This window comes from Acipenser ruthenus, chromosome 4, assembly GCF_902713425.1.
Source record: "Acipenser ruthenus chromosome 4, fAciRut3.2 maternal haplotype, whole genome shotgun sequence".
Classification (NCBI taxonomy): Eukaryota; Metazoa; Chordata; class Actinopteri; order Acipenseriformes; family Acipenseridae; genus Acipenser; species Acipenser ruthenus.
The window spans coordinates 84,060,422-84,076,907 of record NC_081192.1 but is presented as its reverse complement, the minus strand read 5'-3'; the positions used below and the strand labels follow the sequence as shown (position 1 = coordinate 84,076,907).

The following is a 16,486-nucleotide window of genomic DNA, read 5'->3' as shown; positions in this document are numbered from 1 at the left end:
CAACTTTACTGTTGTGTGCATGTATGTTTTTTTTCTTTACTGCTCCACTCCGGCATACGCTACTCGCTGCCCCGTTGTGTGACTGCACGTGGTCCAGAACCAGGTTATTGCCACGCTGCACCGTGCGCTTCCCTGTACTGCTCTCCTGATTGCCTACCGCAGCCACTCGAGCCTGTGTATCCACACCGTTGTATGCTATGCACTACCCTAGGTTGTGTTGACTTCACGCAGTTAAGGCGAGTTGCCTCTTGGTGCTTCGGTGCCCTCGATGCTTAGATGCTCCATGCCTTGGTGCTTAGTGCTACAGCATGTCAATAACATTTCTTCGGTGCACCAGTCCTGTATTCTACCTCACTGAGTGTCCTCGGTGCTTCTGCACCCTTGGTGCCTGAGTGCTTCAATACACAGGTCTACACCCTCCGGTGTTTAAACAACGCCCTTGGTGCTGTGCAGACATCACACATGGCTAAAAAAGCTAGCATGGCTCAAGCCCTTGCCCTGGCCCTGGCCCCAGCTCAGCCGATAACGCCGGCCCTGGAGCTGACCCTGCCTGCACCAGTGGTCACCCCAGATGTTACAGAACTGGATGTCAGCATTGCTGAGGAGGACCATGATGCGATTTCGATCATGGCCTCATGGGAAATTGGCTCCATCCTTCAGAAGCAGACCCTACCTTCCCTGACCATTTCTCTGGACCAGCGGTTGAGGAATTGCTGCAGCGCTCTCACCGAGAACGCAGTGCATCTCGGCAGGTAGCCTCAATGCTCCCCTCCTGTACTCTGGTACGGGAGTGAATGAGACGCTGGCGTCTATCGTACTCACCAGGCTGTCAGACCGGGGCGAATGGTTTATCACAGTGGACCGGAATGACGCGTATTTCCACGTTCCTATCTGTCCAGCGCACAGGAAATATATCCGCTTCGCCTTTCAGGGGACCGTTTTCCAGTTTTCCGTGTGACCTTTTCAAAGTGCATGGATGCCATCCTAGCTCCTTTGCAGCTGCAAGGGATCAGGGTGATGAATTACCTGGAGAACTGGTTGATTTGTTCCCAGTCCCAGGAAGGAGCAGTGGCCCACACAGCGATTGTGACAGAGCATCTGTCTAGGCTGGGTCTCACCCTCAAAGCCAATTAATACCAGTGCAAAGTACGATCTACTAGGGTCTCCGGCTGGATTCCATTATGATGCAAGCCTACCTGTCGGACAAGAGTAGCTGCCATTCACAACTGTCTGGCCCTGTTTCAACAAGGGCCCACAGTACAATTGGTGTTGTGCCAAAAATTACTGGGTCTGATGGCCGCAGCTTCGTCAGCCATCCAACTGGGGTTATTTCACATGCGCCCGCTTCAAGCGTGGCTCAATGCCTTTCGGCCACACCCCAAGCTAGACAGACACCGTTGGCTGACAGTGTCTCGCCTATGCTGGAAAGGGCTAAGCTGGTGGAGGCAAGCACCTACCACCTGAGCAAAGGCTTAAAGATGGGAGTGATTTACAACAGCAGAGATGACCCGTTGCCCCCTGTGGTTCTCCCTCCGGAGCTGCAGAGGTCCACTAGGCGTTGACGAATGACCCAAAGCACTTTTGTACGCTTTCCCACCTAAAACGCTGCTCCCTGCCTTCCTCGAGATGGTCTGGAGAGACGAGGCAACAGTTCTCCTGGTGCTCCTTGAGGTTGCAAGCTCACACCACCAAACTAGATGGCGGTAGCAAGATGTCCCTCATATGCTGTCTGCTCATTCTCCCTCGCGACGGCTTTGGTATACTTTCCCAAAAATATTGTTTTGGTGGTCATCTTTGAATTGAAAGGGAATGATAGGTTACGGATGTAATACTGGTTCCCTGAAAGAGAATGCAAAAGAGACTGAAGTCTACGTGCAGTGACTATTTATTACCTTGGGGGGCGGGACCGAGGACGTCACTCCACGGAGGGGCCTATTGGCAGCTTTGATATAAAATGCTCAGTAAATCCCTGACAAGCAGACATATCCCAAAAGTATTGTTTTGGCAGTCATTTTCTCTTTCAGGGAACCGGGGTTACATCCGTAACCTATCGTTATGTTGTATATGTAGCACATTGTATTTTTAATACTTGAAAACCCTGTAAATCGCCTTGGATACAGGCATCTGCTAAATGACACAATAATAATCTTGGTAATGCACTGAAATGTCCCTTTGGATTTAAAAAAATTAAAAAAATAATATATATATATTGTAAACGATCCAGTAGCGTGGTGCTGCTGACCACTGGTTTCCCGTTCCCACCAACTGGCACAGACTCGATACGTTTGCAGGCAAGTATGTTTTATTTACAATATTTACACAATACAGCAGTTTCTGCTAAAGGCTAATGCCCTGTACGGGCCACTGACTAACTCACTTCTTCGACCCTCTCTAAGCTACTTCAAGGCTACTACACTTCTACAGGCTTTGGCCTGTGCACGATCCACTTAAATGGGACCGAGTCCACTGAAGCGAACCACACTGGCCACTGGAGACGTGGAGACAGGAGAGTAGTACCGAGATTCCTTCCGCCGAAGTGAGTCAGTCCACAGGTAAGAACAGGGCCAGCTCTCTTCCTTAGAGCTGTCCTGGATCACAGGTAAATACAGGATGGACTCCTCCTGCTGGAGTAGTCCTATAACACAGGTGAACACAGAGCTGGCTCCCTTTGCTGGAGTAACTCTGCAACACAGGTAAGTATACAACAGACTCCCTCTGCTGGAGTAGTTCCGCCACACAGGTAAGTATACAACAGACTCCCTCTGCTGGAGTAGTCCTGTAACACAGGTAAGTGCAAGACAGGCTCCCTCTGCTGGAGTAGTCCTGTAACACAGATAAGTACAAGACAGGCTCCCTCTGCTGGAGTTGTCCTGGAACACAGGTAAACGCAGGATGGATCCCCTTTAAAGAAGAATCCGAGGAACACAATTGAGATGACCCCAGGCGTCCAGAGAAGTGAACAAAGATAGAACAAGTTATATCCAGGCTGTGGGGAAGGAACCCCTGCAGCCAACTCCTGGTCGTCCACGGAAGCAAATTGTGCCCCAACTAAAAGCAAGTGTCCACTTTTTCTGTGTAAACCATATGCAATGTGTCTTGTATCTGTATTACAAAAAACAATTTCTTGCACTTCCAGTCTAATAAATCCGTTCTTTCTGATTATTATTCACTGTCTCTACAGCGCGTGAATAACCAATACACCTCCTGGTTGTAAAGCATAAAACTAAACACCCTGCTGTTGTGACGGCGCTCAACCGCACAGCGCGGAACACCGCGGGCCTCTTTTAAATTGCTGAGAAGTAAAATAAACTTCGACTAGCAACACGACAAAAGAAAAATAAATAAACTTTCACCAAAACAAAAGGCTACCTCAACAAGAGGAAAATCGCGCTCAGTTTAAACTAAATACTCAACTATATTCTAAATACAAACGATCACTTTACCTTACGATGCTCTACCAACACACTGGAGTTTGCAGGCTTCTTTTCTGCAGAACAATAGGGTGGTGTTCCTCACAATCACACAACGCCCCGATGGTTCTGCCCTGCTTCCTTATAAACCCAGAAACCCCTCCCAATCAATTGGCACTCGGATTTCTGGGTTATGTAGTTTCTCCCCTAGTGCCGCCATTTCTTAAAGGCGACACTACCCTTTCCTCACTATATATATATATATAAAGAAGAATCCGAGGAACACAATTGAGATGACCCCAGGCGTCCAGAGAAGTGAACAAAGATAGAACAAGTTATATCCAGGCTGTGGGGAAGGAACCCCTGCAGCCAACTCCTGGTCGTCCACGGAAGCAAATTGTGCCCCAACTAAAAGCAAGTGTCCACTTTTTCTGTGTAAACCATATGCAATGTGTCTTGTATCTGTATTACAAAAAACAATTTCTTGCACTTCCAGTCTAATAAATCCGTTCTTTCTGATTATTATTCACTGTCTCTACAGCGCGTGAATAACCAATACACCTCCTGGTCGTAAAGCATAAAACTAAACACCCTGCTGTTGTGACGGCGCTCAACCGCACAGCGCGGAACACCGCGGGCCTCTTTTAAATTGCTGAGAAGTAAAATAAACTTCGACTAGCAACACGACAAAAGAAAAATAAATAAACTTTCACCAAAACAAAAGGCTACCTCAACAAGAGGAAAATCGCGCTCAGTTTAAACTAAATACTCAACTATATTCTAAATACAAACGATCACTTTACCTTACGATGCTCTACCAACACACTGGAGTTTGCAGGCTTCTTTTCTGCAGAACAATAGGGTGGTGTTCCTCACAATCACACAACGCCCCGATGGTTCTGCCCTGCTTCCTTATAAACCCAGAAACCCCTCCCAATCAATTGGCACTCGGATTTCTGGGTTATGTAGTTTCTCCCCTAGTGCCGCCATTTCTTAAAGGCGACACTACCCTTTCCTCACTATATATATATATATATATATATATATATATATATATATATATATATATATATATGGCAGAGAGCACTGTTCAGGCAGCTCGAGGTAGATGGATATGCCCCCCCAACCATTTCCGATGAGACGGACCTGACGGCCGAGTCCTCCTCTTCCGCCCAGACGGAACAGGATTGGTGTTCAGCTGCAGTTGATGACTGACTGGGTTAGCCGGGGAAGGGGGTCTCTGTACTTTCCTGGGTCCGGCCAGAGCAAGAGCTGGTTCTCCAAGTATATGGAGTTCCCCCCCAGACAGGTCGAGCTGGCCGCCAATACGGCGGAGGAAATCCAGCCCAAGAGTGCACGGGTCTAGGACTGGGGCAATCCACTCCGGGTGTTTCAACACCGGTCCCCCGATGTGGATGGTCAATGTCCCCTTCCCCCCCATCGGCGCCAGCTCCCCCGTCGCTGTCCACAACTGGGCAGTGGTCGCCTCCACTGGAGCCGGCCCCCACTGGTTTTGTTGTAGGATGTCCAGCCGCACAAGGGTGACCGTTGAGCCTGTATCAACCAGGGCAGAGAAGGGCACCCCTTCAATATGGATCAGAACACGACAGTGGTCACCCACAAAGTCCTCACGACCACCAGCACCGGGTTGACTGGCTCCGCCACAATAGGGGTATGTGCAGGGTCCACCTTCCCCTGTTCAAGTGGACCCCTGGGAATTTTCTGGTGTCGGGCAGGGGGCCCTTAGCTCCCGCAGGACGGCGCCTTGTAAGGCATTCAGTGCGGCGATGACCAGGCCGTTCACAGCCCCAGCAAAGGAGAGGTTGCCGTGGACTGTCTCCCGGGTCATGGCCCGCTACCGCTCTGAGAAGAGCGACGACCTCTGGGAGCCATGTTGTTGGCGCCTCAGTGGGGGTGAATGGCCCCGTCTCAAGCTGTGTCATGTGGACTGCTGGCCGGCTTCATCCCACTGAGCCCTGTCGCTCCGTAGCCCAGACCACCTCCCTCTCATGCGCTAGCTCCATGGCCTCCCAGAGGCTCTGGGGCCGGAGTAGACGCACCTGCGTAATTCTCCGGTCCCAATAGCCTCCCCAAACTGGTCCCTGGCCAACTCCTCCTGTACTTCGGAAGGTACGTGGACAAATGCGTGCCAGGTTAGTATCTCTATGGCAGCCGCCAGCTCGCGGAGGGACTCCCCTGCCCTCCTAGTCTGACCTCGGAGTTCATTGCTCAGCAGCCCTGGCTGATGGCTGCTGCCAAACCGACCGGAGGACCTCACTCAGCTCTGGGGTGACGGTCGGTAGGCAGGGCAGAGCGTCGTTTAATCCTGGCAAGTTGGAGGGCCTTTTCCTCGCCGGTCCATCCTTTAAGTCAGGCTGAACAGGAGTTCGAGTGCAGCCTGTCGGAACCAGAAAGTCTGCTACAGGAGGAAATGGAGGCAGCGGTCATCCCGACACCACACAGTGGCAAGCAGAGTGGAGTCAAGACCCCCCCCCCCCCCCCCGCTTCAATTGAAAGGTTGACTGGGATGCTTTCCACGCTCAGTTCAACCTTTCAATTGAAGCGGAGGGGGGGGGAGGGGGGTTAAAGACAATTAAAGACAGTAAGTTTTTTAAGGCACATGCAGAGGATATGCAGAACAACATTAAGCTGAAAACTCAGTTTTACAATGTATGTTTTATTCTGTAAGAAAATGTATTATTTTTACACCTACAGACTATAATAAAAATTACTTTGACTTGCAGTTTCTCGCTATTGTTATCTCAAGAAGACACTCGACAAAATATTAAAACAGAAGCCCTTTATTTATTAAGTCATAAAATGTAACATATACATTGTATTATAACTCTTAGTATTCACTAGTTAGGATGGACAGTTTGATTAACTTTCAATATGTGCAGTCGATAAACTTTGTCTCTGTCTTTCTCTCTCTCTCTCTCTCTCTCTGTCTGTCTGCCTGTCATTCACTCACTTTTCAACTCTCCTCCCCGTGCTCAGGCATGCCCTCTTATTTACCTCTTTCTAAACCATGCCCTCCATCCGCCCTCACCAATACCAGTCATGCCATTTGGACCCCAATCTCCCGCCATTCTGGAGCTGCAAATGCATGTCCAAGATTGGTGAGCCCAGACAGACAGGCAACCAACACTCCCCCCTCCCCTTGTTAGCTCGTAGCGTGGCACAGCAAAACTGTACAACATGTGAAACAAACATAAAGGACAAACAACTAGGACAGTCACCAAGTGTTTTTTGCAGCGCAAATGCCTGGGTTGTTACAATATCTTAAAAACCATAGCTGCACAAACGTTCGTTTCAACAGCATAAACCGGCACAAACGAATGATATATGACTCAACCTTTGTACTGTTTATAGGGGGGCCAACTTCACGGAGCTATCCAAAACTCATCTGTTGCAAAGTTTTGGGTTCCAACTAAAGTTAGCTGTGATTGGCTGAACATGTCGGCAGACAGCAAGAGCAAGCCCTGATTTCCTCGATGGAAGTGAGCGAGGCTGAGGGGAATGATTGACACTTTGTGCTTGCACAGTTAAAGTAAAATTTATTTAAATAAATTGTGGAGTAAAAGTACACAGCTCAAATGAAGAAATTGCACCCCCATAAGTTGAATTTTCATTTAAGGGAAGCTGTTTTTTTGTACACAGCTCAAATAATGAATTGAATTTCAATTTAAGGTATGCTGTTTTTTAACCTTGAGTAAATTTAATTTTGATTTACGTATGCTGTCTTGTTGTTAATAGATTCATTTGTTGTTGATAGATGAGTTAGTATTATAATATTCACTTTTTGTTACTTTCACCTCATACCAACGATCCCTCCCTTTAATTCAGAAATTCAAGCATGCACAGTATATGTGATAGCAACTTTTTTTTTTCCACGGCCTACCAGTTTCCATTGACAACTGGACGGTTTGCAAAATAAAACTGTATCATAGGAAAGCATACCAAGATGAAACATATGATAGGTGCAGGATAGGAGAGTAGGGTGAATCATTCATTGTTTTATTTTTAACTTCAGAAAATACATGGAGTTTATTTGTATCGAATACCAATAAATGCATACAACTAACAGTTTTAATTAAAATACAGTGTATTTTTTTTTTAATAAGCCAGTAGGTGGCAGCAACAAACAAAGTTGGCTGAAGCAGCAATAAAATAAAAAAGAAAATTGGATGTTGAGCGACTGTAAACCCAGTAACAAGTTTGGGACTTGCAGCCCAAAGGCATGCACTTTTTAAAGTTTTAAATATACAATTTACTAACTCAAGTACTTTGTTAAAAAAAAAAAAAAAAAAAAAAAACTCTAATTGGGGTTATTGCTATTTGAAAAATACCTTGTAAAATCCCTTGTTTTAAATATTCTAACAGTTAGAAATGCATTGGAGATAATCATATTCACTGTAGCCGCTGTTATGATCAATTAAATATAGACATCATTGTAAACCTTTTAAAAGGTGCAGCTTTCAAAATACATGTGTGATGATTAAAACTAGTCAAACTGTTTCACACGTATTTACAAAATTTAAAAAGCTCGTAACTTCTTATCAAAAAAGTACCTCCATAAATGGTAAAAGAAACACAGTACACAAAATGCTGGAACAACTATGTTGATTCACAGTTCTGCACGTATTAACTTGCGTGCCAAGAAATAGCACGCACTAAAAAAAACTGAAGGGGTGGCTTGCAAGTTTTCGAGAAGGGTATACGTGCAAGACGGACGCACCACGACTTGTATGGGTGATTGGTCTGCAGGGAAGTCCGTCGATGCAGTGTGCATTGTGGGAATTGTAGTACACTATATCAAAATAATAATAGGCCTAATCTACCCGCTACCAAACCACGCCCCGGTCTTGACTGCTTATGAATAGGCATAACAGTGACAATTTCTGTCTGCACTTCGGCGATAAAGAGCTCTTGTCAGGCCAGGTGAAAACATCGATCGTAGAAATAACAACACGTATATGTTAAGGAGGGTACGTGTCTAAATAAATCTAGGTGAATCGTGTTTAAAAATGCAATCGTTTTAAAAGCTTGGAATAGGAAATGAGGCAGATTTTACATTATACAGATAGGGGATAAGGTCAAGGAAGTGCTTACAAACGTACCACGAAATGTTCCTGTCAGGACACTGCACTCTGATTGGCTATCATATTATTGTTAATAAAACAACGAATAATTCTGTCCCTACACCGAAACCCTAACCTTTAGGTCAGTATCCTATACTGCAGTCATTACACATCTAAAGTAGTTCATGTTTGACAGTGAATAAGCGTTTTTGTTACTTTAAAAAAAGTGACCTCTTCCAGGGGAGCAAACTGTATAAACTGTCTTTTTAAATAAATGGGCCTTGTCTTTACTGGCACTTGTCACAACTACAATCTGAGTGTATTGGAGACGCTCGTTTATTCCTGGGATGTATTACACCCGTGCAGGACAGTTATGGAAAGTCTCGTAGTTCAGTCTGCTCACATAAATACACTAATCTGGGCACACCATGGGCCATTTTAATGTCTCTAATATAGTATGGACTTGCCTCCATATCTGACACTTTCCACAGCTCTTTGCTGTTTTGTTTTGCTGTCAGTGGGTATTTGCAACAACAGATTAGACAAGGAGCCTACCTGAACGAACACCAGTATTTTATGTATTCTCCACACCTTGCCAGGCTCAAGGGTTTTGATCAACTCCATGACAATACCCAAATAAATGAAAAATTACGGTAACACACAGCCCAAAACAACATTAAGGAGGGGGGCAGCTCTCCTTCTATCGGTAGCCAACCCTCTCAGGGTGTGGTGCCGAGGCTGGACACACTAGGGCTATCATGCAGTCAGAAACACCCACAGACTGGGCACACAATAAGAGCATTACAAATTAAAAACTGAACAACAAATGAACAATAAAAATCCCGTGGGGCACTGCTGATGTATCCTTGAGCAGGGCAGTGTACTTTACCCACGTTGCTCCAGTAAAATTAACCCAACATATAGATAGATAGATGTATGATTAGTTTACTATATGACTAACTAATATTGTAAGATGTCATAAAATAAGACGTTCGATTTTTGGGGGTTAAGTCCTAACTATTATTATTAGTAGTAGTCGTATTATTATTATTATTATTATTATTATTATTATTATTATTATTATTATTATTATTATTCGCATCATTATTATTATTATTATTATTATTATTATTATTATTATTATTATTATTATTATTATTCAGAAATCGGCCGGCAGGTTGTATGGGCATTGCTTTAAACCTACAACACCTCATTTTAGTTTGTATCTATTATTTTTTTGGTCACGAAGGTTGTCAACATAATTAGCCACGTCCACCCAATTTCAGCGGCTACCGGTTGCTATGCAGAAGTCACTTGACTCCGCGCAAACCTATTGAAAACCCATTTAGAACGCATTAATGGGGTCTTTTATCTACGTTAGTGTAACAGCCTGGCTGCATTTTCTCTGCAAAAAGCCTGTACCAAGGCTATGCACCTATTTGAGTGATTATACGGTTTTCTTTAAGTACAAAGTTTGGTTTAACTTCGCTTACAATAGAAACTACAACTCCCAGCAACGTCGTCCGTTGTGAAAAGGTCAGAGTTCACGCGATTTTTAATGCAATACTTACGTAAACTTTTTATTTTATTTTATTATTGTTATTTTAATATCTGACTTTTAAGAAATATACGTGATACGAGTAAACAGTTAAACTTGTGAGCTTGGTTAAATATACTGAGTTAAAATATTACGAAACTAGGGGGTTTACGTCACCTTGACGTTTTCCTTGTGACAGCCGGTGTTTGGTTTTTTCTTTTTAGCCGGTTCCATAAATAAAAGTAGAGCAGTACAGTACGACAGTATCTCTGTACGAAGAAACTACGCCATTCAGTTTGAAGACCACTTCCTAATTCTACATTAATAGGTAGGCCGACTACTTAACATGACCAGTGTTTTAATATAAATATAAACTATGTTTCTGATGTGTTCGACACAATCAGCATCTAACAATTAATTATATAACGTTATACAATGTGGAAATTACTTGTGTAGAATTTTCAGTCAGAATTTATTTTCTGTGACAATATAGCTACCACATGTCTTCATATGAAGTAGTCGGTATATCTTCTTTTTTATTTATTTTTAATAGTAGGGTTTCACAAATGTGTGATTTATTTTTTAATTCCTATACTGTATATCAGTAGGCCCAGCAAGTCGGTGTAGTTGTGGTATATTAAAATAAAACAATAAATAAATAAAATTAAAACAAATTAAAAAACCGGAAGCGCACCTGTGAAGATTAACTTTGTCAATCCCAGTGAAAACTGACCAGAACCTTCACCATTGTGGTATTTGTGTTATGTAAAAAGTATATAATTTAGTTGACGTCGTGTTTTTTTTTTTAAATAAAAGTAAAGTTGAGTATAGGATCTAAATGTCGCATTTTTTTTTTTTTTTACTAAAACATTCGTGATGTCGCTGGATTAACTGTAAGAACAATTATGTCCCTGCGCTGTTAATAACAAAGGGATAATAATCGCCACAGTGAGTTTGCGAGATTAAACTAAATACAAAGAGAAAACCCTAATTTAATTAATCTGCTGTTTTTTCCCCCCATAAAGAATACAATTGTGTAACGTTTGTTAAATACATTAGTTTTACGTATATCGGAAACAGCCCTCCCAAATTGCTACAGCTGCGCACTTCACCTTGAAGTCGCTTGACCTCGATTTTAGTTCCCTGTGCAGCGTGACCAAACTATATGCAATTCCTACTACAATCCGTAGTTTTTTTTGTTTTTGTTTTTTTTTTTCAAAACCATTGGCAACACATCAGGTTTTAATACACATCAGGTGAAATTGGAAATTATATGACAAAGTTGCTGGCTTTTGTTGTACAGTAAGGTCCAGAGGAGTATAATTATTTCTATAGCAACTGGGCAAATCTAATTGATTGCCAAGATCCTTTCTTAATATCTTTAAGGTTGTTTTTGGTTTTTTTTTCCCTTTATAGGGCAAACTGAATAGTTTAACTTATGTCCTTAATGGGTAGACTGAAATAGACTTCCATCTGGTACAGTTAGCCCAGCCCTTTATAATCAAAATACAACAAACATAAAATTCATCAGACACATCTGTTACTGATGGATACTGGGGATAACATTGTGGTACATACAACATCAGGTTGTTTTGCGCTTTTTTTTCTGGAAACTTGGTTATTTGTCAATAATGTGTGTAATTTTTATAACCAGTTTTTCTTTTAGATAATATTGAAATGTAATATTAAAACATAGAAGGGGGATTTGTCATTTAGCTTCAGGTATTTCTACTCTTTTCAAGACTGTTCGCTCAGACATTGAGTCACTGTCTGGGTCACCTTTTGTGACCGCTGCAATTGTAACTTCCTGTGAGCTGCTTTATTTCCTTAATGATTGTGCTGTGTCATTACAATATTGTGTCACCGCCATTCATCGGAATTGTTCATATAAGCAGCAGGGTAGTGGCTCTCATTGCACACCTATATTGTTTGCATCAACCAGAAATATGTGACTCACATGTTAGAAGGAATTATTTTTTTGTGTGTTACAGCGATCATGTCTTCCATTATATCTGCTTACCCAGATGATAGTCAGACATCAAAGTTCTGGCAGAAATCAAAGGAGTCTCCATTTGTTCCAGTTGGTATGTTGTGATTTATTATTTTATTAAAACAATGCTGTAGGTGATCACAGTTGCATCTTCAGGCAGACTGTTGTGTGTAATTATACTTCTCAATAATGTGTTATACCCTATATTATCTTCCTGGCAGAAGTGGGACATTAAAATTTGTTAATTATTCTAACTTGCATGTGCAGCCTTGTCAAATTCAGTAAGCCCTTCCTGTTGGTGTAAAAATGTCTGCTACAAGTAACGTGTAGTTAATGGGGCCTTCCATCTAGAACTGATGGATTCTGGGGATAAAATTGTGCTACAGGTAAATTTGGGTTACCCAAAGCATTTGTCTACCTGAAGTAGCTTCTTCTAAATGTACATACTGATATGGGTTATGGGGGGGGGGATTAAATCTGCATGTACAGCTTGTTCTATTTGTTGTTTACTTTTATTTAAAGGAATGGCAGGTTTTGCTGGGATAGTAGCTTTTGGCCTGTACAAGATGAGGACACGAGGAAACACTAAAATGTCTGTCCATCTTATCCACATGCGTGTGGCAGCGCAGGGATTTGTTGTTGGAGCAATGACTATTGGTAAGTGGCAAAGCATGTGCACCCTTGTCAGATTTAGTATGCCTCTTATGGTCTATACAGAAAACTGGTACTTCATGGGCCCCACATTTCTCAACGTATGGGTACTGGGGATACAATTGTGGTACTGCCACTTGCTCTGCTCCTACATAGCAATGCCAAAGCAGATCTGGATGGTTCAATTATTCATGTACAGTACTTGAATGATTACTTAGACTCTCCATCACATTGATCCTAGTTTGCTCTAGAATTGTTTGCCAATTTAATATTTTCAGGAATATTTGTCTGATGGTAAGTTATATTTGATAAAGAACAGATTTTCAATTAAATACCAACCTTGAATAATACATATTTATTTGTTCGAAGTGGATCCAAATACCATATTCTTCTGTCTTGGTTGATTACATACATGTGGCTTGCAGATGAAACAAGAAACATTTTAATGCATTTCTTCTTCATATTTCAGGAGTTGTTTACTCAATGTATAGAGACTTCTACTTGAAGCCGCGAGAGCAAGCAAAAGCCCTGATGGAGAAATGAGTCTGTTGGAACTTTCTTTAGCAATTTATGTGTTTTTTTTTTAAAAAAAACTCTATTATAATATCTAGTATTTGTTTTAATTAAGGAAGTATCATGAAAAACCATGACATGCATCATTTATCATGGGCCTTCAGGTGAGTTTGTTATACTTCAGCTACTCACCACCTATAACGTTAACACCATATGTCATGATTTATTTAAAAAAAAAAATGTTATGACCTGTCTTGTTTATTATTATTATTATTATTATTTATTTCTTAGCAGACGCCCTTATCCAGGGCGACTTACAATCGTAAGCAAAAACATTTCAAGCGTTACAATACAAGTAATACAAGAAGAGCAAGAAATACAATAACTTTTGTTCAAGTGTGTGTGTGTGTGTTTCGGGCAAAGCCCAGAATAAAAATTAACATAACTCGAACAGAGTCCGAACCACTCCCTCTGTTCATTCATTCCTGTTCTGAGTGGCAGGCAGACAAGCAATTAACATGAGAAGCCCCACTGACACTTGCGTAGCAGCAGCCGGATAGGAATCAAGATTATATATATATATATATATATATATATCTCTCTCTCTCTCTCTCTCTCTCTAATAAATATATATATATATATATATATATATATATATATATATATATATATATAAAATCTCAATTCCTATATAAAACCTCTGTCACACTTCGGAACAATATTACCCGCAACGTCGGAATAAAAATTAACATGAGAAGCCCCATTGACACTTGTGTGTAAAAAGGACAGTATCATTAATAATGTAATAACAACCAATAATAATAAGGAGTTGTATTAAACTGTCCAGTTGGAGAGATGGATGCAGTTACTGGGTGGAACATGAATGAAGTGAGTGATCAGGTAGGCTGGTCAAACAAGATCTTCAATCGTAGCTCTGTATCTGTCCTTTTCAACATAAAATAAAAGATCTTGTGATTCATTTCACACTTTGACAGGGCATTGTTGGGCACTCCTAGATCTGCCCAGGCAAAACCCGGAATTAAAGATCTTGTGATTCATTTTGGACTTTGACAGGGCATTGTTGGGCACTCCTAGATCTGCCCAGGCAAAACCCGGAATTAAAAATCTTATGATTCATTTTGGACTTTGCCCAGGATGTCTGCGAATTCCCAGTTTCAGGGTTTGCCCGTAATTATATATATATATATATATATATATATTATTTGTTTATTTAGTAGACGCCTTTATCCAAGGCGACTTACAGAGACTAGGGTGTGTGAACTATGCATGAGCTGCAGAGTCACTTACAACAACGTCTCACCCGAAAGACGGCGCACAAGGAGGTTAAGTGACTTGCTCAGGGCCACACAATGAGTCAGTGGCTGAGGTGGGATTTGAACCGGGGACCTTCTGGTTACAAGTCCTTTTCTTTAACCACTGGACCACACAGCCTCCTATAATATATAAATATATATATAATATATAAATATAAATATAAATAATCTTCATGTAGGTACGCGCAAAAATCTATATTTCTTTAATATACATGCTCCTACATCATGACGCTCCATTCACAGCTTCATTTAAAAACAAACTGTTGCCATTATCACTCTTGCTGCAACAGGCACAGTACAACAGAGAAGAAATAATAAATAAAAAATAGACAAGGACACTGAACCAAACAAAGAGGTTCATACCAATAACAAAATAATGTAAAATGTTTTTAAAAGAGCAAGAAAATACAAGGACAAAACCCATGAACCTCACAACGTTGTACTGGCGTTCTGTGAGAGGTACAAGAGAAACAAAATAAAATACTGTGTGATAATGTATTCTGACCCATATATTATTGCACTGAAGACTATTGTGGTCTATGGTATTTGGTTTAATAATGTTGAACTATTTATTTCTGTGGAGGTTTTAAACTAAATATAGAGTGTAAACTGTAGGGTCTGTGTGAGCCCTGATGGTTGTTTTTACAGTAATACTGGCTGGATAAATTAATGCTTCTGTGTTATGAAAACAGCCACTCTGTTCTCTACATCTCTGCTAACTCATAAATAATGAATAACCAGTATTGCATACTGATATTCTATGTAGTGCCTTTTATGAAAGATAATGTGTACTCTTACTCTATTCTAGAATTCGAATACTTGGCAACCAAAAAACTTAAACTAAATACTGTAACTTCAAGCCCATTTGACCTATGTTTTTATACTCCATTAGAATAATGCTTACAGGATACACATACTTTCATTTCAAAACCTTTTTTTTATGTTTTTAATAAAATATATTATGCCTGAGGAACCCTCAGTGCCCTTTGTGTTTCTAGTTGTATCTGAAAGTGTGACACTGTTTTAAATACTGTGCTATAAAATGTGTTCCAATTGTATATATGATGCTCTGTATACATTGTTTTAGTTCTCATGTTTAGTGCTCATGTTGTATGTTCTACATTCTTATGAAACAACGGTAACAAATTAAATATTAACATTAAATGAGTCAGTTGTAATTCTTATTATTCTAAACAGTGTATCTGGATTATTTTCTTTATCATAAAAAAGGTTCTCTTAATGCAAGTAAAATAAAATCTTAATTATGATTGTTTGGAAATTCAGGTTCCATTTTAATTTCTCTATACTGTAAATGCATTTTACTCTCTTCACAAAAGTGACACCTGTTACAGCTTGGGAAATAATTTATCAGAATGTGATGAAACTGCATGGACTTTTGTTACAGAATTCTTATAGGTGGGTGAGGTTCACATACTGTTTTACAGAAGGGGGCAGTGTTATAATGCAATCTGTTTTCTGGTTGGGTGTCCACTGAACTGAATTATGTAAGCCAGTAGTTACCAGTTGGCATCAGATCTAAAACAACAAGAACAGACAAATGAAATCAACCAAAGAAAACAGTGAATTCCTTCAGTGTGGGGAAGGTTATCCCCCCATACTGTAAATGCATTTCACTACTCCATCTTGGGAACTAATTCATCAGAATGTGATGAATCTGCATGGACATTTGTTTCAAAATGATTAGAAGGTTCCAGTCCACATACTGTTTTACAGAAGGGGGCAGTGTTATCAGGACAAAGGAGTAACTGGATTATTTAAACCAGAGGTTTTCAACGGGTTACTTCTCAGGGTCATAGGAAGTACGCAGCATGACTCAGAAATGCACAAATAAAAAAGAAAGTAAAAGAAAAAAAAAAAATTTAAATGTATTATATATTCTCTAAAACACTGTGTATAATTATGTCATCTTTCTTTAGCAGCTCAAAGTGAACTGCAGATGAAAACAAATG

At 41.0% G+C, this 16,486-nt stretch overlaps 1 protein-coding gene and 1 non-coding gene across 3 annotated transcripts; both read left to right on the top strand.

Annotated features, from left to right (window-relative positions):
• Positions 1–10,208: 10,208 nt before the first annotated feature.
• On the top strand, positions 10,209–15,683 carry LOC117399301 (HIG1 domain family member 1A, mitochondrial-like). Of its 2 annotated transcripts, none has more exons than XM_033998396.3 (4): positions 10,209–10,356; positions 12,020–12,112; positions 12,541–12,675; positions 13,139–15,683. In XM_033998396.3, exons 2-4 carry the CDS (start codon positions 12,025–12,027, stop codon positions 13,210–13,212), a joined length of 297 nt encoding a protein of 98 aa, XP_033854287.2. In that variant the 5' UTR covers positions 10,209–10,356; positions 12,020–12,024; the 3' UTR covers positions 13,213–15,683. The 2 variants fall into 2 exon arrangements, with proteins under 2 accessions (XP_033854287.2, XP_058878945.1); XM_059022962.1 differs by having other exon boundaries at positions 10,227–10,353; positions 12,019–12,112.
• LOC117400787 (small nucleolar RNA SNORA5) lies at positions 12,281–12,410 on the top strand. The gene has a single exon (XR_004544249.2). It is a non-coding gene; the product is annotated as a small nucleolar RNA SNORA5 (small nucleolar RNA).
• Positions 15,684–16,486: the final 803 nt, after the last annotated feature.